The 25760-nt window shown below is 36.2% G+C and overlaps 1 protein-coding gene across 1 annotated transcript; it reads left to right on the top strand.

Moving 5' to 3' along the window:
* Positions 1 to 872: 872 nt before the first annotated feature.
* LOC104243333 (protein ACCELERATED CELL DEATH 6-like) lies at positions 873 to 9201 on the top strand. The gene is made up of 3 exons (XM_009798512.2): positions 873 to 1596; positions 8031 to 8494; positions 8655 to 9201. The coding sequence occupies exons 1-3, from the start codon at positions 972 to 974 to the stop codon at positions 9147 to 9149; spliced, it is 1584 nt and encodes a 527-aa protein (XP_009796814.1). The 5' UTR covers positions 873 to 971; the 3' UTR covers positions 9150 to 9201.
* Positions 9202 to 25760: the final 16559 nt, after the last annotated feature.

A 25760-nucleotide genomic window follows, 5' to 3' on the forward strand; every position in this document is an offset into this window, starting at 1 on the left:
CTATCAACCACGCCCGATAGTTCACAACTGAGCTCCAGTATCGACCCCGAGGTCCCCGAATCGACAAGCTTGTGGCTTCGATTATTGACCGTCCAGTCCAATTATCACCTTGCTCCTAGGTTCTTGTTTCGTTTCCAAGTCTTTCACATAATCCACGATCTAACAACTAGCATAAAATATAACACGTATTTTTAGAACCACTAAATTAAATCTAATTGTTATTACCATTTTTACGGTAAACATCTTCTTTATCATTAAATAATCCTATTTTATCATTTATCCTACCTTTTATATAATAATTTATATTGTACCTTATTTTAATATTGCAAGTTTATTCTTTATGAACCGGCAATAAATAATACAATATATCCAAATATTATATACATCAAAACGGTACGTACAATACCATGCATTATAATACTATACAATTTATTATGAAACGATACCTAACAAGTTAACAAACTATCCAAATAAACTGTTAATCAATCAGATTCAATTAAACATGAATGAGACATCTATCGGCTATTTTTAGTTTAAGCTCTTGGTGGTTGGCTTTAGGTTAATATTTTATTAACAAAAATAGAAAAATTCGATGACACGACATTCGTGGATGGCTATTTAGATTAATCAATCAGGAGTATACCACGGATTCATTTTAAAAATGACTGAAAGACTTTGGCCACACACAAAAACAAAATAAAAAATAAAGACTTTAAGCACTCGTAGTTTGTCGTTTTCTTTATTACCCACATTAGTCTTTCTTTACTGCAGAAGATCACCTACCACTAGTTGAGCGGAAGAAACCTTATTTTAAAGGATGATTAGTTCATTTAAAATTGTTTGATGAGACTGCATTACTACCAATAATTGGAAGGAGGAACAGACTTTCTGCTTATATACTTTCTGAGTTATATGAGAAACAGACTCATTAATATATCCCTCTTCAAGTAGATTAATTCTGATAAATAAAAATGCCGATGGATGGGCGGCTGTACACAGCTGCTAAAAAAGGTGAAATGAAAGTTCTGGAAGAATACAAGAGTCAGTTCGCCACCCAATTAACTCCTTACAACAACACTGTCCTCCATATTGCAGCTCAAAATAAAGGTTTAAAATGGCAAATTAACACAAGAGATTTTCTTGCTATCGCCGGTCCAGACTTATTTTCCAGCTTGAACTCTAATGGAGATACTTTTATTCATACGGCTGCTAGGTGGGGCAACAGAGATCTCGTCGAGGCCTTTATCAACTACATGAAAAATTGTGGAGGGGTCGATGGGGTTATTGATATAGAAGCTGGTTCTGGCATTCGAAAAACCAGGGAGTTCTTGAGGATTACTAACAACTACGGAAATACGGCCTTGCACGAAGCTGTAATGCAGAGGCATGATTGTAGTGTGGTAGAATTGTTGGTTAAAGAAGATCCTGACTTCTCACATCCGCCTAACAATGCTCGGAAGACTCCACTGTATCTAGCTGTGGAGATTAAAAATGAAAAATCAGTGGAACACATCTTGAACAACTCCACTTCACCATCTTATGCTGGTCCCTATGGCACAACTGTGCTACATGCAGCTGCAATGTATAATACTACAGGTATCTCCCTTTCCTCATGACTTTGCATTAGTTTTACCAACATTAGTAACTAACAATAGGCAAAAAGACCTTTGGGATGTCCAGTTGGTTTGGAGGGTGTCACGATCCAAATTCCCCTATAGGCCATGATGACGCCCAACGTCGTAGCTAGACAAGCCAATAGTGAACTAGACATATATTTGTTCTTTTAATAATTTCAAAATCGTTGATTTTTATTTATTAAGAAGATGAAAAGTGAAAAAGTATAGTAAAATAAAGTGTAAACTAGTGAAGGAGCAAATGCAGTGAAATAAATACTCAAACCCATAAAGTGTCTACTAAAATGTTCTCAAAATCCGGTGTCACAAGTGTATGAGCAACTAGTATAATATAAGAAACACTATTCTACTATCCAAAATAAGATAAACAGAATGTAAATACAAAAGAGAGACTACGAGGCTACAGAACGGACTTAGAGAGCAGCTCACCACTATGCCTCGGGGTATCGAGGGTGTGCGCCTGGATGACTGCCAGTTGCACTTGCCTCAGATAACAGTCTTGGCATGGCAATCAAGGACGACATGATATGGAGACAACCAGTCCATGCCCTGGATGACCTCAAAGTCGGTCATATCGAGCAACAGAAGATCCGCTCTAGTCTCACAACCACAAAAATTCATGATACAGGACCGGTAAATCTGATCTACAACAACATAATCGCCCACTGGCATGGACACATATACTGGAGTACTCAGAGACTCCTAAGGAACACCCAGAAAATAAGCGAACAGAGATGGAACATATGAATACGTAGATCCTGGATCAAATAGCACTGAAGCATCCCTACCGCAGATAGAAATAATACAGGTGATCACGGCATCTGAGGCCACTACATCTGGTCTGGATGGAAAAGCATAGAACCAAGCTGGAGCGACACCTGATTGGCCTCCACCTCTAGGACAACCCCTACCCACCTACCCTCAGCCTCTGGGTGGCCGGACGGCTGGTGCGGCAGTTGGTGCGGTAACTATGGGCTGATGATCCTATTGTACTGCCTTGCCCTGAAGCTTGGGGCAGAATCCACTCATATGACCAAGATTCCCACACTCAAAACAACCTCTCGGTGCAAAAAATGATTGACCCTAAGTCTGACTTTGGGGACCTGAACTCCCATTGGAGGAATCCTGAATAGCCGATGGACGGTAGGAGCTCTTTAGAATGGAGCTGAAATAGGGCCGCACTGGAGCACCCCGAGAAGGTGGCGGTGATGTATAGGTGAGCCTTCTAGACTGGCCCCTCATAAACTGACCTCTGCCCCCATACGGAGCACTACTGAACCCTCCAGAATATCGAAGTTGCTTGTCCCTTAGCGTCTGCTCTTTGACCTGCTGGATGAATACCCTTGATCCTCCGAATACCATAGTGCAAACTCGCAATGAACCTCCACACTTTTTCTGCATCAATGGGGAGTATCATAAGTGCTTGGCAAGACAATTTAGAGAATCTCGCCTCATAGTCGATCACGGACATCTAATCATTCTGTAGCCATTCGAACTGACCCCGTAACTCTTCCCTCTGAAAGAATGGGATATGTCTCTCCAGAAAAAGTCGTGTGAACTAGTCCCAAGTCAAGGGAGAAGAACCTATTGGCTTGTTGAGAAGATAGGACTGCCAGCATCTACGGGCCCTGACCTTCATCTGAAAGATGGTAAAGTCCACCCTGTGGGACTGTAACGATCAATAAAGTCCTAGGAGTCTTCATGTCGCTCACCTCCAAAGGCAGGAGGATGTAGCCTTGTCAATCTATCCAATAGCTTCTGCGGCTCGTTGACTACAGTTGGTCTAGGCACTAGTATAGCCGCTGCAATTGGTTGAGCTCCGCCCGCGAGTAGTGCACCTGGGGTCTGATATACGGCAGCTGCATACCCGGGTGACTGAGCGGTAGGGGTTTGTGCTCCCCCTCCCTCCTGAGATGTGGCTAGGTCTGCTGGAAATAAACCAGCCGTAGAGTCCACAAACCGCAGGATACGACCCACGACCTCCTGGAATCCTGGTGTGGACATGAAATTCGTTGGGGCCGGCTCTGCTGCATGTACCTCTACCTACTCCTCGACAACAAGATCCTACCATTGGATCCACTGGTGGCACAACTGAGCAACTCTAGGACGAGTTGGAGCCCTCCCATGGCCTCAGCCTCAGCCTCTAATAGCAGGGGGAGCAGCTCCTCCACAATCGGGTACATCTATCACGCATGTTCTCACAATCTGTGAGAGAATAAGAGAAAGATACTTAGCACAACATTAACTACACGATAGGAGACGAAGAAGGAGAAAGTTTTCTAACACCATATAGCCTCTCGAAAATAAGTACAGACATCTCTGCATCGATCCGCAAGACTCTATTAGGCCTGCTTATGACACCTACGTGAACCTAGTGCTCTGATACAAAGTTGTCACGACCCAACGTCGTCACTAGGCCAGCCGATAATTAACTAGACATGTATTAGTAGTTGAAATTATTAAAGCGTAAAACTATTAAGAAGATGAAAAGTGAAAAATTATAGTAAAGTAAAGCGTAAACTAGTGAAGGAGCAAATGCAATGAAATAAATTCTCAAACCCATAAAATGTCTGCTAAAATGTTTCCAAAATCCGATGTCACAAGTGTATGAACATCTAGTAAAATATACAAAACACCTATGCTACTGTCCGAAATAAGATAGACAGAATGTAAATACAAAAGAGAGACTGCAGTTGTTGCAGAACGGACTCAAAGAGCAACTCACCACTATGCCTCAGGCTATCTCGGGTGCGCGCCGGAATGACTGCCAAATGTACCTACCTGCCTTGGATCCTGCACGATTACTGCAGAAGTGTAGCGTGAGTACATAAACAACATGTACCCAGTAAGTATCCAGTCTAACCTCGAAGAAGTAGTGACGAGGGGTCGACATCGACACTTAATATGTGCCAATAAATAAATATAATTTTTTTAACAGGCATGAAATACATCGGTAATAATAATAATAACACAATAACAATAGTAATAAGTGATTTTTTAATTAGAAGTCAATCTAAAATCTCCGCTGACACATACTAACTTCAACAATTATGGACCATCAAGTAAATTATAATTTCTCAAGTAGGGGTGACAATTTGAGCCCAAACTCATCCAACCCGTCCAATCCGCTCAGAGATTAATGGGTTGAGCTACAAATATTTCAGCTCATGGGTCTATTTGGGATGAGCCCAAGTTAACTCATCATTTTTTATTGCACATTCTAACCCCATGAAGTAGCCCAAATACAACTCATGAAGCTCATCCAAAACAAAGGGATCTCAACCCAACTTAAGTCTTGTTTGGAAATTTACTTAATTGCCCCATCATTAGTTTATGTATCTAAATTTAAAAATGAGAATCAAGATATTTAATAAGCTCTAATGTAAATATGAATAATTTTGTAATTGAGTTGTGGTAAAATTTATTTATTTAGAACTAACATAAAAGATATTTTTCGACTTATAAATTTTAAGTACTAATTTGTTGTTTAAGAAAATATATTTTGATTCTGAAAATACTAATAATATTTCTGTACCTTTTATAGATAGGTGTATAAAAGGTAAAAGACTTTGTTTATGCGAGAAGAGCATGACTCTAAAACATGTGTCAAGTTGGGCGGGTTGAGCTATGATCCATTGTTTAACCTATCTTGACCCAACCCATTTTAGCCCAAATACACTTTGGCTAGGTTGGGCAATGACCAATTTATTGACCTAACTCATCTTAACCCGCTCAAATTCAGCCCAACCCGCCCATTTGCCACCCATATTCTCAATTCATAAAAAATAATATCAAGCGTGATCGGATTCCGAACATTATCACGCATGATTTATGTGAGGTCGTACGACCCGATCCAGAATAATGTGTACACTGCCGAGGATCAACCGGTATGAACCACAGATGCATCTATTATACTGCCGATGCGTTCGGTCCGCTCTACAAGAAGAGAGAATATACTACAGACATCTGATATAAAGGCTATCATAAGACTAATTCATAAGGAGACACAATTTTTATCAACGGCCAAGTAATTCGCCAAAATTCAAATTAAGTGAAGTTCGGTCTTTACGAATCCTTTAACAAGTTTCAATAAAAATTAAGCAGTTAAATTAACAAGTAGAGTGCAAACAATACAAGTATTTTATGAGAGGGTCCTAAAACTACCCGGACATAAGCACAATTTGTAGCTACGCACGAACTCTCTTCACTTCGTGCGTATGTAGCACCCACAATTAGAAGCAAATAGCAATTTAAACTACCTATGGGGTAAATTTCCTCTTTTAAGGTTAGGCAAGAGACTTACCTCGTCCCAAAGCTCACTTTTCGGCCCACAAATTCACTCTAAAGCCTCAAGTTGGTGCCGAACAATTCGAAACTAGCCAAATATTATATAAATTAATCAATACATGCTCAAGAGGTCATAATTTAACTATTAGAGTAATTTTCCAACCCAAATTAGAAGATTCTTAAAATTCACCCTCGGGGCCACATGCCCGAATTCCGGAAATTTTCGAAGATAAATGTTACCCATAACTTCACGAACTCAAAAATATAATTTCTTACCAATTCCATAGTAATTTTCGTGGCCTAATTCCATTTTCATCAAAACCTAGGTTTTTTAAACTAAACCCATGATTTCTACAATTTACATGTTAAGAATCTACCCAAAATTCGCGTATTAAACTCACATTAAGTGGGAATTACTTACCTCACGATGATAGGTGAAAAATCCCTCTCCAAGAGCTCCAAAGTCAACTTCTCTAAATGAAAATGGGGGAAAAGAGCCTAAGTCCGGATTAAATGGACCTCACTACCTCTAGCGATTTCACATCTGCGTCAGCTTCGCCGCTTCTGCGGAACACGCACGATCCAGCACTAGTTGCACTTGCGGAAAAATTCTGCATCTGCGAGCCTGCTTCCATGCTTCCTCCCTCCGCATCTGCGATCCCCCCATCGCGGGAAGCGAGTCTGCTTCCGCGGAAGAAGCTTCGCTTCTGCGGACACTAGCCAGTCCACTTTCAGTCGCTCCTGCGCTCGTTGGCTCGCACCTGCGGCTCGTCAGATGGGCGGTCATCTATATAGATTTCCTGGGATCTGACGAGGCGAATGTGTATTGAAATTTCCTGCTCGTACTCTGTCAAATTCTAGTATAATTTAAGATATCATCTCACAGAGACCGGATAATTTATGCTACTGACTTGTAATACTATTTAAGAGAATCAAATTGATGAAAAGTGATTGAGGTTTAAAACTTGTTAATTACTTAAACAAAATAAATAACTTTTGGAAGATTTATAATTTAAAAAAGAGTTGGGAATCATTGAATTCACTTGATAATATTACTATAATAAAATCTCAATTTCTTCATTTATTTCTTTAAATAATAATTGCTTATTTCTAATACAATAATATTTTACTCACTAAGAAATAATCAATTAATAACATTTCGTGAGAATTATGTTAATTAATCAACTTAAGACTAGTGTCGTTTAAACCGGAATATTTTTCTTGTTTGAATTGTGCTAAAATAAAGTAATAACTTCGTGAGAATATTTTTACTAAGGATCAATAATCTTGCCTATGACAATTCCTCCGTAAGAATTAAAACTGAGGCAAGCAAGATTATTGACTTGAAAAAATAGTTTACTAAAAAGTTACTCTCGCTCTACTATTTTATTCATCAGTTATTATACATTAATTTTGCCCATGAGAAATACAAAACTAATATAAGAAAATTTAGAGATAAAATATGTAGACGTGATAATAGAGTAATTAAAAACCATCATTCCAGCACAGTATGAAATGTAAATAAAAAGTTTTCAAATCAAGAATATATAAAAACTGAGATAGTATTATAAAATATATCAAACTTTATCGACTATCCCAACGAAAAGAGATCACTCCATTATGGAGTAAGAATAGCTAAAAAAATATTTAGCCGACTAGAAATATTTAAAATCAAGCTCTGGATGTTATCATAGAGGATATTGTCTTTGTAGATCAGGAAGATCAGTACAAGTTCTCCAACAAGGAGTATATAATTTATGTGATCCTTATTTGTATGGAATTCATAAATTGTTGTTAGCCTTGGCAAAGAGGAGGGATGACATTTTTCTTGAGAATTGAAATATATATATTTGGACTTTCTCTTTTATGATATTTTATATTCCATCGGTCTCAATTTATTTTGCTGATGTCAAGTCGATATTGATATTAAACACATTGGTATGTCTACAATAAACTAAAAGAAAAATAAAGGAAAAAGAAAGCATAGATAAAGAAATTGTTTCTCTTCTAAATATTCTATAACTATATTCCCCCCCCCCTCCCCCCACTCCATTTTTTCACATTTTTTAGAGTGGTGCCCTTACTAAATAGGATATTTCCTTTGGATAGAATGCATGGAAATGATACTAAGAAAAGAACCAAGTCTAACAAAGCAAGTAGATGATTTTGGGTGGAATCCTCTCCATTTCTCGGCTTACGTAGGGTTTAAACTATCAGTGAGGACATTATTAATGGCGGATAAACATATGGCTTATGGAACTATTAAAGAAGAAAATAAAACACCTCTACATTTAGCGGTCATCAATAATAAAATACAGGCCGTGGAAGAGATTATAGAGCAGTGTCCAGATTCCTTGGACGCAGTCACTAGCCAAGGCCAAAATGTTCTTCACATTGCATATGCGAAGGAACATTGGAAAATGATAACATTATTCGAAGATCAACACTGGAACAATAACATCTTTGTTCAAAGAGACGCTGACGGGAATGTGCCCGAAAAGGTTATAGGAAAAAGCGTGTCGTTTCAGTCTCACCCTTGCTGGGAAGAATTAGATCGCAACAATGTCAGATGGGTAAATATTTGTTTATTCAAGTCTCTTTTTTGGTCTTTTCATATTAAAAACACTTATGAGTTAGTTTACAACACAAAAATGGCAGTTTTTTTTAAACCACAATTGAGATATACTTAAGATTTGAGATAAAATAATTAGATATTTTTAACTCTATTTTCAGAAAGAATCTTATGAGAAGTGGTTCAAAGGACGCATGGAAGTATGGAAAAATAGAGCAAACACACATTTGATAGTTGTTACACTTATATTAACGGTTTCTTTCGCGGCTGGCTTCACAATTCCTGGTGGTTACGACGGTGATGATGGTCCAAATAAAGGCATGGCAGTCATATCCAAGAAAACAGCGTTCAAAGCATTCGCAGTAACAGATACCATTGCCATGATATCTTCCACAGCTGCTGTTTTTCTGCATTACCTTGCAACTTACGAGGAAGAGAACAAAAGCTTGAGTCGTTATGTAGCTGCTGGCGTCCTTGCCTTGGTTGCCATGCTAGCAATGATGATAGCGTTTATGACTGGCTTGTATGTTGTGCTACCTTCTACAGGCCTAGCTGTATTTATCTGTGTCATTTGCTCTTTATCGCTTGCCCTCTTTATATTTGTTTTAGGTAAGAGTTTTTATGATTCATTTCAAAAGAAAAGGAAAAGATATTAATTACTGAAACCTAACGAGTTCTTGTCAAGAAAATCTGTCTCTTTAGTTTCAAGCTTTTTAGCTGTTTGATTTTTTGTGAAAGCATTATGTCTATCTTCCTTGGTTTATCTAGATCCAAACAAAAATTGTTTCTGCCATTTTTCCTCTCTGGATTAACTAGTTTGCTAATTGCTTGACATAAAGTTTTATTTGACCACTTTAGTTATGCTACTTAACATTCAAAGTTGTTTGCAAGTTATGTTAGTGCAAGCGCTCAGTGTAGCATCATGGTAGCGTTAGTTATGCTATTGACCTAACATTTTCTATATTGAGATAATTTAAAGATTTGCCTACACTGCATCATTCATCAAGGATAGCAAACCAAAGATTTTCCATAACCTTCATATTCGCAATCCCAAAGCCCCTTCAATGCTAACAAGTAAACCAGAATGAGGAAGAAATCTGCCAAGCAGAGAGTACTCTCAAGTGTACATTGAGAAATTTGATGATAAATGCAACACTACTCCAGTATAAAAAGGCAACCCAACGCACTAAGCTCCAACTATGCACGAGATCCGGGGAAGGGCCAGACCACAAGGGTCTATTGTACGCAATCTTACCTGACATTTCTACAAAATGTTATTTCCACGGCTCAAACTTGTGACCTCCTGGTCACATGGCAGCAACTTTACCAATTACGCCACGGCTCCCATTTTGACTAAGTATATAGATTAGGAAAGAAAGGAACTCTTGAAACTTGTAATTATAAACATTTCATAGTATTTGTGTGGTTACTAGTTTTAGTGTACGTGCTTGCGCGTGTACCCATGTCTCATTGAATGATTTTTTTAAAAATCTCTTGAATATTCTATTGAATTTAAGTTTAAGTTATGTAATAAAAGTATAAGTTTACTAAAATAATGAATGTTTGATCATAAACTTAGCAATGAAGAACTCACCCCATAAAACTGCTCAATTAATAGTTAATAAGTTGTAAACTTTTTAGTATATAATTATATGCAAAATACTATGATGAGATTATAAACGTACCAATGACCTAGTTTTAGGATATGCGCATTGCGCGTACACTTTATCTCAATGAGTATAAAATTTTAAAAATCGCACAAATATTATTAAACTATGTAATTTAGTTATAAATAGTAGATTTTAAAAAAGCACAAGCTCTTGAAAATAATTAATATTGATCATATTTAGCTAACTTAAGAAGGTAAAAAGCTATGTCATACAAAAGTATTTAATGCATTATTATAACTTCAATATATGATTTGTGCTTTTTCTTTATGTAGAATAATATATTGACTTATACTTAAATATCATGCAACAATACTATGTTCTTCATGGCCTTAAAAAAATAAATTCTATTTGCTCACGTACCTAATATGAATCTCATCTTATTCATTGTGATGAGCCGATAGGTCATTTTTAATTTTAAACATTCATTTATGTGTTCTAAAACCTTGAAGACCATTCAGCATTCCTCGACTTGCCTGCACAGGCCGTATCTTTTTTCGGAAAATTTTTATGTGAAAAATTGATTAAAATGTGAAATAGTGCTTCAAAATTTATTTGAGTTGACTTCGGTCAATATTTTGAGCAAACGGGTCCGAATCAGTATTTTGATGGTCCCTGTAGGTCCATATCGTGATTTGAGACTTGGGCGTATGCCCGGAATTAAATTCGGAAGTCCCTAGCTCGAATTATCGCCATTTGACGGAAACTAGAAATCTAAAGGTTAAAGATTTCCAAAGTTTGACCGTAAATTTGACTTTATTATATCAAACTCGGATTGAGATTTTCGAGAGGTGGAATAGTTTTGTTATGTCATTTGGGACTTACCTGAAAAATTTGAGGTTATTCCGAATTGATTTGACATATTTCGACATGAGTTATAGAATTGAATATTTCATAAACTCATATGTCCTTATTATGTTACGGGACTTGTTGGAATATTCGGACGAAGTCCCAAAGGGCTTGGGAGAGTTTCAGACGAGTTTCAGATCATTTTTGGTCGAAATTTCAAGTCTTGTTATGGTGTCTCGCATCTGCGCATTTTGGAGTGCAAATGCGGAGCCGCTTCTGCGAAGACAGTATCGCTTCTGCGACCTTGAGGCCAGGGAAGAAGCTTCGCTTTTGCGAAGCTTGGAGCGCAGGTTCGATGCCCGCTTGTACGGTGCAAGGATCACAAATGCGCAACTCGTCGCTTCTGCGGTTTCATCATCGCTTCTGCACAGCCGCGAGCGACTGGAATTCCGCAGGTGCGGAATTTGGCCTGGCAAGTTGGCTTCGCAAATGCGAGTTCGCATATGTGAAATTCTTGTCCGCAAAAGATAAATTCTGGACATAATGCATAAAATTGGGAGTCCGACATTTTTGGTCATTTTTGAGTTTTAAGTCTCAGATTTGGGCGATTTCAGAGGGATTTTTCACGAGTTCAAACTAGGTAAGTGTTCCTTATCCTAAATTGATTATACTTCTTGATTCCATGCCTATTTACATCATTAATTAGTGAATTTAATTGAAGAAAATGAGATTTTTGTAAACTCTTCCAAAAATATAAAACAAAGAATTGAAAGGCGATTCGATGTCAGAATTCGATAATTTTTGTACGGTTGAACTCATATTGGAACGGATGTTCGGAATCTGTAAACTTTTATTGGGTTCCAGAAAGTGAGACCCATGTTGACTTTCAGTGACTTTTCCGAAAATGATTCAAATTAAGTTTCTCTCGAATTTTGAGTAATTTCTAAAGCTCAAATTGATTTTTTGGCAAATAAATTGCTAGGTTTGATTGGTTTGGAGACTAATTCGAAAGGAAAGGTCATAGTCAAGTGATCACTTGAGTTGCGAAGCAAGGTAATTGTTGTGGTTAACCTTGACTTGAAGGAATAGAACCCTTGAACTTTGTGTTACGTGAATTTCATGTGTAACGGCGTATAGGCGAGGTGACGAGTGTCTATACGTCGTCAAATTTCTTGTTTCCGTGTTTATCCGTATTTCATAAATTGCTTTATTCCATGACTTAATTGTTCTAATATTTGATTCTCTTATCTCCATTGCTTAATATTATGCCTTGAATCCATGCCCTAATTGCTATATGCTTAATTGGCTTTTGTGTCATAATTGCTACTTGCTTTTTAACATTGCATATATTAAATTGCCTATCTCTTCCTTGATTCTACACTTATTTTGTTACTTGTCTCTACTTGTTTCCTACATAACTTATAATTTATAATAACCCGACTGGTCATCTTGAGCTTTTCCAATTCGCTCGGTAGTTTACGGGCATAAGTAGCTCTGTATAATGTATTATGACTTATGTGAATAGTCGGTTTTGGTTTTCATGTTATTCGCAATTGGTTTGGAAGAATGAATTTCATTATTGACACTTTAAGTTGAAAGAGTTGACCAAGTTTGATTTTTGTGAATTTGACCCCGGAACGTAGTTTTGATAGTTCTATTAGGTCTGGATGGTGATTTTGGACTCGGGCGTATGCCCGGATTTGCATTGGATATTTCTAGAAGGTGTGAGCACGTGATTTTTGCCCGAATAATAATATTCCTACAAAGTCACAAATGGATTTTGCTTTTGAGTGTTTATTATTTTAGATTTATAGTAATTGTTCGGTAATTGTTTGCATTTAGTTACGTTTTAGTGTATATTTAATATTTTAAAAAATCATGGGAAATACCATAAAAATATTCAAATTTCATGCATTGCATTTTTTAGGTTGATACTTGCATTTTTAGATTTAAGTTGTTAATTAATTGCATTATTAAATAAAAAATTCAAAATATTGGTTATTATTACGCTTTTAGTTTCCAAATTAGTAATTTCTTTGCGTTAGCTTTAAGTTAATTAATTATGTTTATGTTTTAAATAAATAATTAATATGATTTTACAAATTAGATTTTAGTTTAGGATTTTAATTAATTTAGTAGTTTAAAGTCAAGAAAAAAGATGAAAAAACAAATAACAAAAAGGGGAAACCTTGATTAAGCCCGAAATTGGCCCAAGGGAAAGTTCTGAAGCCCAATTCTCCACCCAAACCACCATTAGCCCAATCCCTAACATAAAACCGCCCAGCCCAGATCGAGTTTGACCCGCCCCACTTCCCCAAATATAAGCTTAACATTAAAAAAAAAAAAACCTAAACCTAGAGACCAAAAATGGCGCATTCTCTCATTTATCCTACATCTGCCTCGTCCGAACCAGCCCCAGCTCGCCAGAAACTCAGGCTAGTTCACTCGCACACACACCCCATCTCACCACGTCATCAAGATGCTAACTGTTCCTGACAGATTCTCTCATCCTCACCTCTCTTCTCACGTGTTGGAAGCCTCTAGAAGGCATATGCTGGATGAATGGGGAGCGTGGGATCGATTTCAATTGATCCCAGCCCTTCATTCATCAGGTTTTTGCCTGATAAATAGAGGAATTTTGGAAGAAAAGGCTAGACAAATTTTCGGAGAGATTTTTGAGGGGTAAAGTTCTAGGGTTAGTGGAGTTTCAATATTTTCCTTCTAAAAATTCTAGTCTATCTCTTGAAAAAATATACAAATCTCTTCAGTTTTTCTTTTATTTGGATATCAGAAAAATATAAAAAGAAGGGGGTCTGTTTCCTCTGTTTCCATTTTCGAATTTTTTGTGTGTTAAAATGGAGTTTGATTGAAGTTTAAGTTGGAGTTTGCGTTTGGGTTCGGAATTTCGGTGCCGTTTTGAGTTCTGTCCGAGTTTTCGCGATTTGGATTTGGCTTGCGATTTCTGCCGATATTGCTGATGTTTTCAGTGGGAATTTTGGAGCAAAACATTGTAATCTTCTGTTATTATTGAAAGAATTTCGAATTAACATTTTCATTTCTTCTCCCTTCACTTAATCTGATTCATTATGAGTTAAATTAATATGTGCCATTGGGTTTACTGATTTCTTCTTAGTTGGTTATCCTATTTTGGCTGTTGGTTTCTTCCTCGTTTTCTTCTGTTGATTTCTGCGAGTGTTCAAGTGGATTTTGAATTTGTTTGGATTCATGGCTGCTATAACACCATATGGTGAATCTATGTTCCATCTCGTTGTCACCATTCTAATTTATCGCCTTAATTAAGTCCTTCGGCAAAAATGGACAGCTTCAAGTTTTTGTTATGGATTCAGTTCGTTATTTGAAGTCTTCTGTTTGGAAATTAATTTCTGGATCTCTACTATGCTTCTTTGAAAAACTATTTCCTTTTAGTCTTAAATTGGGTCCAACTTTGGTTTGAAGTCAATACAGCGTTTCAGTCCACTGATTTCCTGGGAGTAAAAATGATTTTCCATGGGTCAGGCTGTATAGTTTTATGCTCTGCTGCGTCTCCGGTCCAGTTCTATTCTTATTTTGTTTGGGTATAGATTTTCAGCGTTATAACTCTTCCTTTGAAACATTATAACTCAAGCTGTATAGTTCATTAAGCCTTTCGACGTTAATAAGATGCGGTTTTTCCTTGAAAGTAACTAGCTCTACTACTGATTTTGATTCAGGCAATTTGGCATTTTCATCTACTACATCATTTGAACCTTCATTATTATTATTGTTGAAAAACTCATAAGCTGATTGCTTTTTTGGAGATTCTCCTACACTACTGTTGAATGATTTTCCCGTACTGCTGTATCTAGTGAACAGGACCATTGCAAGAACAATAATAAGCAGAAATCCAGCCCCATTTCTTCCATCCCACTTTTCTTGATAATAAATACTTCTTCATTCCCTACTTAACTTCAGTTTTTTTTTTAGTTTCGACCTTCTGTTTTCCCCAAATGGTCTGGATTTTGGATGTTTATTTCACTGATTGTTTAATCGGACATGAAATTGTTATTTCTGGATTGGATCTGAATGTGATTTGAGCCCAGATTATGGTTTTTGCTGGATTTGTGATGGGAGTGTGGTTTGAGTGAACTCTTAGTTCTCTGTTGATTGTCAAGTTTCTGGTTTTTGTAAAGTTCCGCGTAAAAAATGTTGTATTGAGTACGAAGCAAGCAGATTATCCCCAAACTGGAAAGAGCTCTTGGATTCTGACTCTATGGTTGAATCCAAGATGTGGTCATGTACATGAACTTTTGTTTAATCGCTACGTTGCTTATCGTTATGCCTGGATGTGGGATCATTTAAATGTGCATTGTGTTCTTGTTTGAATTTGAGGACGTTTGGTCATTCGCTAGCATTGTATTTGGTCGTATTAAGTTGAGATCAATTGGTTATGAAAATTCTGTAGCATCATTTGTAGCAATGGTTTTGAATTAATCCATTAATTAATGAGCTACTAGTCTTTGGTTAAATTGGATAAATTTAGTTCTGCTGTAGGAATAGTTTGTACGGGTTGATGGAGCTAAGGAATGTTAGTTTGAATTGGCCCTTATTTGAATTAATTGGGCCCGAATGAATGGAGTTCCGTTGGTCCCTTTCATAAAACAATTGATTAGTTTGCTTTAGGCGTGTTATAATAAATTATCATAGCTACAGGTATGGTCCCCGTGACGTATTTGTGGTTTGTAATTTCCAAATTCTGGTGCACATTTCATGTGATCCTACTTTAATTTCCAATAATATTAAATAAATTAAACATGTCGCGAACCGCGGGTGTATTTCATGCAGCGTGATTTACGATTTGTTTTCAAAGACAAACAAGTATATGACGGTTATGAATTTTCTTAAAAACATTAAAAGCGGTTAGAAAGTAAAAAACGCACGTAGGTTTAAAATGTGTAATTACTCAGATAATTAGGCCAATTATTAATAGTTAAGTGACTGTGTTAAAACCATGGAACCCGGGAATGCCTAACACCTTCTCTCGGGTTAACAGAATTCCTTATTCGGATTTCTGTGTTTCGCGGACTGTAAAACAGAATCAAACTTCCTCGATTCGGGATTTTAAACAGGTGACTTGGGACACCATAAATTATCCCAAGTGGCGACTCTGAATCTTAAATAAATAATCCCGTTTCGATTATGTCACTTTAATTGAAAAAAACTCTCATATACCCTCTTTCCTTAGAAAAAGGAGGTATGACAGAAGGTTTCTGCACAAATTGGCAAAAATTGAAAATTTGAAGGTTTGAAAAGTTCACAAGTTTTACCGGTAGTTGACTTTGTGGATATCGGATCCGGATTGTGGTTCCGAGAATTGGAATAACTTCATTATGTCATTTGGGACTTATATGCACTATGTTTCGGCACGAGTTTTGGAACTTGAAAAGTTCAAAGTTTATTAAGTTTGATTTGAGGTGTGATTCGTCATTTCGATATTGTTAGGTGTGATTTGAGGCCTCGAGTAGGTTCGTATTATGTTATGGGACTTGTTGGCGTGTTCGAACGGGGTCCCGAAGGGCTCGGGCGTATTTCTAATTGAGTTCGGATCATTTTTCTTTCATGTTTGATTGCCGGTGCAATCTAGTTTTCTGATGCCTCGTTTGGTCTTCGCAATCGCGAAGTAGGTGATGCGATCGCGTAGAGGGAGAACGGGAACTTAGAAGTTTCTTCCTCGTGGTCACGATTAGAGGGACGCGTTTGTGTAGTGTTATGGGTTGAGCTAGTCAGGAAGCAGGTTTCCTCTTCGCGTTCGCGATGTTTTCCAGCGATCATGTAGTTCTCTTAGCTTATGTATCACGTCACGAGTCTACAACTGCGATCGCATAGGGTAAATCAGGGGCAGTGCATTTTCTTCTTCGCTATTGCGAGGGTATTTTCGCGATCGCGATTCATTGATTCGCCCAATTATTATAAAGTACTCTATTTCTAGGGTTTCGGCCGTTTCTACATTTTTGGAGCTATGGAGCTCGGATTGAGGCAATTTTCACCATATGAAAGGGGGTAAGTATTCTCTACTTGGTTTCAGTTATATTCCATGAATCTATCTTTGATTTTAGCTTTTGGTTGATGAATTTTAAAGAAGCAATTGGGGGTTTTGACCTAAAGTTTCATAATGTGAATTTTCAAGTTTTGAACACCGATTCGGAGTCGGATTTGAGTGAAACTAGTATGGTAAGACTCGTAATTGAATGGGTTGTCAGATTTTGTGAGTTTTGTCAAATTCTGAGCCGTGGTCCAGGGTGTATTTTTTGCTGGTTTGGGTTTTGATTAAGGATTTGATCTTTATCATTTGGAATTTTTCCTTGGGCTTTATTTGATGTATTTGAGTTGATTTTGGCTAGTTTGGAGCCGTTCGGAGGTCGCTACGCGTGTGACGCCATTTTTAGATCATTGCTTGGCTTGCTCGGTATTGGAATTGGCTTGTTCGAGGTAAGTAACTCTTCTAAATTTAGTGTTGAGGGTACGAAACCCCAAATTACGTGCTATGCGATTAATGATAAGGTGACGCACATGTTAGGTGACGGGCGTGTGGGCATGCACCCGGTGAATTGTGATTCCGTTGTTTTCATGGCACTGTTTAGGCTTTATGCTGATATTGTTAGGACCCATAGTGGTCGTTTCTTACTGTCATCTTACTTATTATATTGATATTTCGTACTCAGTCATATTCATGCATTCATATCATATCTCAGTCTCAGTTGTTGTTTATTGATACATTATATCATTGTTGTCGGGCTAGTTTCAAGATATTGTGAGTCCTTGAGTGAGACTAGATATATTGATGACTGAGTGAGGCTGATAGCCTGATTATGAGTGACAATTATGGGATCGGGTTGCACGCCGCAGTATATTATATTGATCTATGTCTGGATCTGGCATATGATAGTGCTTTGGTTGTAGGAGCCCCTCCGGAGTCTGTACAACCCCCCCCCCCCAGTGAGCGCAATTTATTATATTGAGGGATGGATCTTCCCTGGACATGGATCTCGTCCGAAGCATTTATATACCTGGAGATGGATCTTCTCCATGGGGCCTGATTGACCTTTCTCGGTACTGCGTGACTGATTGTCAGTGATATATATATTCCGGGATGGATCTTCCTTGGACCGTATGGGTCATATACAGTACCGAGTGGTTGAGCATGATGAGTGAAAAGTGTGATACAGTGAGATTTAGTGCTCTGAGGGTGAGTATATGATCCATCTCCGAGATACATGGCATTGGCATGCACACATGATATACAGGCATATAGATGCATTTTCCTCATGATGTACAGTATCACGTCATTCATGACTTTTCATACATATTGATATATGGGCATAAAGAGGTATCTCACACTTGCTATCTGGAAAGAAAATGAAACATCTTATTTATTGTACAAAGGATATTTAGAAAAATTACAGTTTTCAAACTATCTCATATTTTACGACGATTTCGGTAAAGGATTTAGGTTTTTCACTGATATTCTTGAAAAGCGGAACTATTTTTGGAAAGCTGAGAAAAAGCTGAGCATTTTATCTCTGAGTTACTTCCTAATTTATATGCTCTACTTTGTTATGAATTTGTGTTGGCAACTGTGTTGGACCCGACCATGTCCCAGCTCGTCACTACTTTCAACCTAAGGTTAGGTTTGTTACTTACCAGTACATGAGGTCGATTGTACTGATACTACACTTCTGCACATTATGTGTAGATGTTGGCTGCTAAGGTTGATATGTTCGATGTGAACTGGATTTGAAGATGTACCTGCATTCCGGTTGCAGCTGCCTCTTGTTCACGGTAGCTGTAGATTAATAAAACTCTGTTTATGTACTTTTCAAATGGAAGATGTATTTACTTTATATCATCTTTGTAAATTCTATTATTAGAAGCTTATGATTTGTACTACCAGTCCTTCGGAAATAAATAAAATTCAGGTAATTCCTTTGTTTAATCGTCCTTTTAATATTATTGAAATTGGATAGTTATTAGTTGGCTTACCTAGAAGGTTGGGTTAGGTGCCATCACGACTAGTGGATTTTGGGTCGTGACATATTGGTACTAGAGCTATAGGTTCAACAAGTCATGAGCAAGTGTCTAGTAGAGTTTTGCGGATCGGTATGATGACGTCCATACCTATCTTCGAGAGGCTACGTGACATTTAGGATATACTTCCCAGCTGTCCTTCCTTATCGTGCGGTATTGATTCAGCTTGAAGCGTAACTCTTTGAATTCCTTCCACGCATTCGTATGCGCATGTAAGCGCTCGGTATCAGCTGTACATCGACGGCTTGTGATTCCATGGTTGAGGTGCGGAATGTGATTTTGACATGTTGATGATGGGCCAGTCTGGAGGACTTGAGGCCGGGTTTTGACTGTAGCTTGAGCATAGAGATGTTGATTGTGTGAGCACGTGTTTTTGGATTTATATGTCCAGTAGTGTCCCTATTAGTGAAATTTGTGGCTGGATGGCTACGTGATGAGTATGATGTAACTGTGAGATGTGTTCATATGATTTGAATATGACGAGAAAGTTTTGCTTAAGGTGTAGAAAGGACTATTGGGTGCTTGATTTCTATCTTGATGTGACGCATATCTCGAGTTATGAGTGTATTGGAAGATCTTTCGTGTTATTCAACCGTGGAACGAATTAGATTCTCATGTCTTGTTGATGAGTTCAGAATCAGGAAGATTAAGTGATTGTGTAGTAGTTGTAACTATGGAAAATTATAGAGAGATGTCAGTTTGAGGTGAAGCATGTAGGTTATAACATGTGAGGTAATCTATGGATGTGTGATATCATGATGTCGTGTTGAGGCTTTCTTTTCTACCAGTGGGTTATATTTGTGCGATTTGAGGTATTATACGGATTGTGTTAAATGGGCTTAAGAAGGATTTAGTTGAATGTTGTTGTGGTATTATGCCAATATGGGGGTGGCTATTATAAGTTATTAGAATCCTATTGTGACATGATACTACTTCAGCTTACCGAGGACATGACCCTCGATAGGGAAGTGTGGAAGTCGAGGATTAGGGTTATGGATTAACAGGTAATCGAGAGTCTCTTCTAGTCATACTAGCAGTAGTACTAGCCTTGTATTCTCTTATTTCGAGTTCCTTCTTGTTAGACGATGCAGCATTATTGCTGGTAGTTCTCGCACTTCTCTTGTAGCTTCGTATTCCTAGTGCCTTTGTTATTACAGGCTGTGCTATTTGTTTCTGTTATCTTATTTCCTTGCCATTGTTACTGTTTGTTTATTGTGTCTTTTTAACTATTCTTGAGCCGAGGGTATATCAGAAACAATCTCTCTTCTTTCATAAGGTAGGGGTAAGGTCTACGTATACATAACCATCCTCAGACCCTACTATGTGGGATTGCACTTAATTTGTTGTTGTTTTTTATGGATATAATGAAGCGCCTAGAGTTCAAAGAGCTTCTAAATATAAAAATATATCACCTTTTTGAGACATTCACAAAAAAATAGTATCATTTCAAATGAAGAGGACAAATTAATTTGTTGCATGTGTATATCTTAGAGGATGTTTTATAAATATAAAAAGACTAAAGAAACTAATGAATGAAATTTGCAAGTTTTTCTTCGAATGAGTGGATTCCTTGCACTCTTTGTATGACTTGGGCTCAAAGTTTATTCTTATCATGGTAATATAGCCAAGCTCCTGATATTGAGCCCCAAGATAAATAATTTATGCTCCCTTTGGCAGGTCTATGTGTGTCGGTAATTTGTGAGGGGGAGGGGGAGGGGAGGGGGATGATGGAGTCCTGCTTTGAAAATAGATGGGTTCCTTGGATTCTTTATATGATTTGGGCAATTCTTATCCTTTAAAGTAAATTTTTGGATTGAATTAGACTCAAAGGCAATTCTTAGCAAAGGCATGAACCGGCATTAAAAAGAAAGGGAGATTTCTATTTTCACTTGTCTTTTTTTCAAATCACATAAATTATTCTGTCACTGTGTTATGGGGTCCTCATAACTCAATATGAGCTAATCTTAGGCTTAGGCAATGCCATTCAAAATTTACTGTTCAAGTTCAGGAACGTTAAGGCAAGATTTTTCTTAAGCGATGTCGATATTTAAGAAAATGAATAAATAAATATATCTACGTAACAATATCATATTAAAAATATATTTCGAATCATAATTTAAAAAAATAACATTCAAATTATTACCACAACTCTCCTCGATGATTTTTATTTTTTAAGTTGAATTCGTTTTTTTTTTAATTTAGTATCCTCATTAAAAATAATTTTCAAATACCTCTTTTTCTATAAAGGCATCAAATAATTACTCAAAAGCTCATCATTCACTTGATTTTGCAAATTAGTCTTAAGCAACTTTGACAACAACAAAAAATAAAAATAATGGGACTAGCATCCTAGAAGTTAATATAAGAGTAATCTCTTAGTAGATCCGGCACAAATTTCTAAAATAAACAACGCATGTTGCTGCTGGGGTTTGTATTCCACGATCTAAGAGAAGCAAAAGAGAGACTTGACTAGGTGAGCTAAGGAAATATTTGTTTCAAACGACGTCATTTCTCTATTATCTACGTTGTGTTGTTTTTGAATATTAATTATATATAAATATATTTAGTAAATTTTCCTGATGAAATGGTGTCGAATGACACTGCTTAAGACATGGTGCATCCGCCCCTATTTAAATTAATTCAAATTCATGGCACGTAGTATACATTAGAAAAAAAGGAAGACTTCCTTGTTGTTGCAGATAGAGTGCAATATATGAGTTCAGACAAATTTAGCTTTTTTGACCAAATATGTGTTAGAAATTCAACAAATATGAAAAACTATTAGCACTTGAGGTTACTGTCATAGAATTTCAAATCTCTAAAAGTCAGATTTTGAATCCGCCTCTGCTCATCGAAAGTTTCTCTATTTTTAAGGCTCGAATTCGAAAACTCTAGTTATGACTGAAATTTTGAACCCATATTTTCAGATTTTGAATCCGACCCTTGCTCATTGAAAATATCTTCATTTTCAACCGAGGCGGAGGAGTTGAAGGTTATGAATTCTGATCTTGTCATCGAACCTTAGCTCGTTTTAAATATTTGGTTTACAATTAAATATTTTTATATATGTAATAGATTTTTTTAATATAAAACAAAATTTAAGCAAAAGTTACTAGATTCATCCGAATCCATAATTACTTTACTACATCTGTCCCTGATTTTCAAGGCTCGAATTTGAGAACCGTAAGTCAATAGTGAATAACCTTTTCTTCCCTACCTCCTCGACTTTCATTCCCATCCTGCAGCCAAAGTGATAGCGGTTGTAGCATTCAGCGGTAATGTGTGGAATAGGATAAGATTTCTATATGGATAGGGCATATCAACACCTTTGCATCTTTTCATTTTAAATGAAAACTCTAATTAAGGTTGATGCGATTTCATTCATTCTATCACGTGATAGGATCTCAATATTGAACACGATGTAATACCTAATAGACTAATATTAATTTGCACTGAAAAAAGACAACACCTTGCATGTGCTATGGCCTATGGCTGGATTTTCTTTCTCTCTCAAGTTATTATCAATCTATTATTGACCACAATTTTCATCTTTATCTATCTAGTAATTAATGTTAGTACACCTCCACAAAAGTGGTCTAAATCAGAAGTCCACATTAGCTAAATAATATAACTACTTTACGTACATGAACAATTTGATCATATCATTTCTGATATGGTTGTGGCCCCATGAGAAAAAGATTCACACAGTATTTTTTAGATGTAAAGTTTTAGGAGTTACTATTTATACAGTATAACCATTTTTAGCCCGTGCCAGAAATTATTTACATTCGATAATTGAAAAAGTGTATAAAATTTATATAATTTTTGTATATAACATACATTATATATATATATATATAATATACTATATATTTTCGGCTATTATTTTAAGAGTTGTTATACGATGTTATTTCATTATTATTATTATTATTATTTTTTTTTTAACCCGCGCCAATAACTATTTTTATTAATTTGATGTTTTGCTTAAGTAAACGTCGAAAAGCTAATACTGAACTTCGTATTAGGAGAATGAGGTTGACTTACTAACTAAAATACTCACAATAAATCATATAGCTAATAGAGGCGGATTCAAAATTTTGGGGAGATGGATATATTATTATGAAGAGATGGATCCAGAATATAAATTTTAAGGGTTCAACCTTTAGTTCTTACTATTACACTATTATCGGTTCAAAAGTTATTTTTTTTAAAAGTAGTAATTTTCTTACATTTTTATCTACACTTTATGTCGAAAATATTAGGATCAGTTGGATTAATTGACTATTTGCTACATTATCCACTGCTACTAGTTTTAATATACACAATTCATTAAAAAAATATAAGATTTTTCGGCAATAAAAGAAAAATAGGAATTACAATATGTGAAATTTTGAAAGAATAAACCAAACAAAGAAAGATAAATAAAAAGTGCTGACTTAATATGCAAAAAGTGACATCAGACATGCTCATCCCCGTGGGCGCCTAGTTCTAGAAAAGAAAAAGAGTAAAAAATAACAAGATTAATATAATATTTGAACTCATAATTAATCTCACTTAGAGACGTGCACCCAATTATAACCATGTCGTCATATTTTACTTTGAGCTTAGGTACACATACATATTGTTATGCATGATCCAGGGAGAAGAGCATGAGTTCACGCAGATGCAGATCCAGGATTTAAATTCTATAGGTTCAACTCTTAAGGGTTTTAGCTAGGGGTGTACATAGGTCGGGGTGGTTCAGATTTTACAATTACCAAACCAAACCAATTGTGTCGGGTTATTAAATCTAAAGACCAAACCAAATCAATAAAACTCGGGTTTTTCACTCTCGGGTTTTTGGGTTATTCGGATTTTTTCGGATTTTTTTTCCGGTAAAATCTTCGTAGAACAAAACATATAAATTGTGCTCAAAATATTTCTTTAGTCCTAATAAGATACAACTATATAAAGTATTTTCCAAGAAAATAATACAAAATATGAAATATGTCATGGCATTATCCTAAAATATTCAACAATAAAATTATGTAATATAAATATTGCTAATTAAAAGCCATAATAAAAATAAATATAATCTAAAAGTACTAAGTCATGCTAAAATAAGTAGACTAATAAGTGAGTATTAATTACATGATTAAATGCTAAAGAAAAAATAAAAATAAGTTATGCATTTTTATCTAAATTATTACAAAACAAAAAATAGATATTCAATACATTTTCGTTCGTAGTATTGAATTGAATGTATTTTATTAGCATTAGTATTTATTTGATTTTAGTTTGGGCTTTTGTTAGCACTATTTAATTTACTTATGTTAATGGCTATAAAACTTATTGGAACATTCAAAAGTTCTAGGTCCAACCTTGAAATAATACCTCAAAAGATAAAATTATGAATTCTTTTAAGAAATATTTATAAATTACATCACAATAAGTATATTTATATATTAAATATATCTAAAATTTCTATATATATAATGTTGGGTTGGTTTGATTTCGGTTTGACTTTCTTTAGTTAAAACTAAACCAAACCAATTATGGTCGGGTTTTTTTTCCAACACCAAACCAAATCAAACCAAACCATAGTCGGGTTTTTTTCTCGGATTATCGGGTTGGTGCGATTTGTCGGTTTCCGTTGTACACCCCTAGTTTTAGCATTGAATACATTATATTTTTAAAATTATAAGTTCATGTCTACTATTTTACAATTTTAATAAATTTTTGCATAAACTTTTATTTCGCGTAAAAAATTATGGGTTCGATTGAACCCATTGATAACACACTACATTCGTCCTTGGGTTCACATGCCCCATTAGAAACCCCTAGATACGTCTAGCCAAGATTAACAAGAAGTTACAATGATATTTCTCATTTGCATGACTTAATTAATTTGAATTTTTACCTTATTTATTATTTAATCATATTAAGTCTATCGATTTACGATAAACATCAGATGCAAATAAATTTAACGTGGTATAAATTGGCAAACCTAAATTATAAAACTTAAAATATCGGCAAACCTAAATTATAAAACTTAAAATTGAAAATATTTCCACTAAAGCAGATGGGCAAATTAAAAATGTTGCTTCATATATCCTAAAAACTGTATATAACTCTTGTTTGAAATAATAATCACTATATTGACATTACTTTTACTTGCAGCCTTGTAATTTTGTGAAAGTTTAAAAAATAAAAATAAAAAATAAAAAATCGAAAACTACCTCTGTACAAACTTCGACTGCCGGAAAACCTTCATCGGACTTAGCAAATACCATCCTTTCAACCTCCCCGGCGACATGACATCATTTCCACCGGAGACTGACGTCATATCTACATTCGCCGATCTCGATCTCATCATCATCATCCTCGATAATTCCTTAATCCTCGTAGTATTGTAGTAGTGCTTATTTTCAGCACTACTTTTTTCTTTCAATTCTAATTCGTTCTCTTTCCCCTCCGTTTCTCCAGTTCTTTTCCTGGACTTAAAAATCCACCAAAACGACGCTGTTTTAGTACTCTTCTCACTCGCCGGCGGGTTTCTCCGGTCGCTGGTATTACTATCTCGCGATTTAACGAATGGAATTCCAACGGATTTTGATCTACACAACGCCGGCTCGCTGTCGCATCCTACGCCGGCGCCGCTGCTTCTGCATGAACAAGGGCGCACGTTAGCGCAGTGAGGGCAAAGTTTGGAAAGTCGATTGCGGAGGCAAATTGAACATACGCCAGGTCTGCGTTTCTTCGAAGGGTGTT

This window comes from Nicotiana sylvestris, chromosome 12 (assembly GCF_000393655.2).
Source record: "Nicotiana sylvestris chromosome 12, ASM39365v2, whole genome shotgun sequence".
In the NCBI taxonomy this organism is placed as follows: Eukaryota; Viridiplantae; Streptophyta; class Magnoliopsida; order Solanales; family Solanaceae; genus Nicotiana; species Nicotiana sylvestris.

What these genes read in the sequence shown, in the direction of transcription:
- LOC104243333 (XM_009798512.2), top strand. Translation starts at nt 972, where the DNA reads ATGCCGATGGATGGGCGGCTGTACACAGCTGCTAAAAAAGGTGAAATG. An exon ending in TGCAATGTATAATACTACAG is followed by an intron (nt 1,597 to 8,030) that starts GTATCTCCCTTT and finishes TCCTTTGGATAG; the next exon opens with AATGCATGGAAATGATACTA. An exon ending in ATCGCAACAATGTCAGATGG is followed by an intron (nt 8,495 to 8,654) that starts GTAAATATTTGT and finishes CTCTATTTTCAG; the next exon opens with AAAGAATCTTATGAGAAGTG.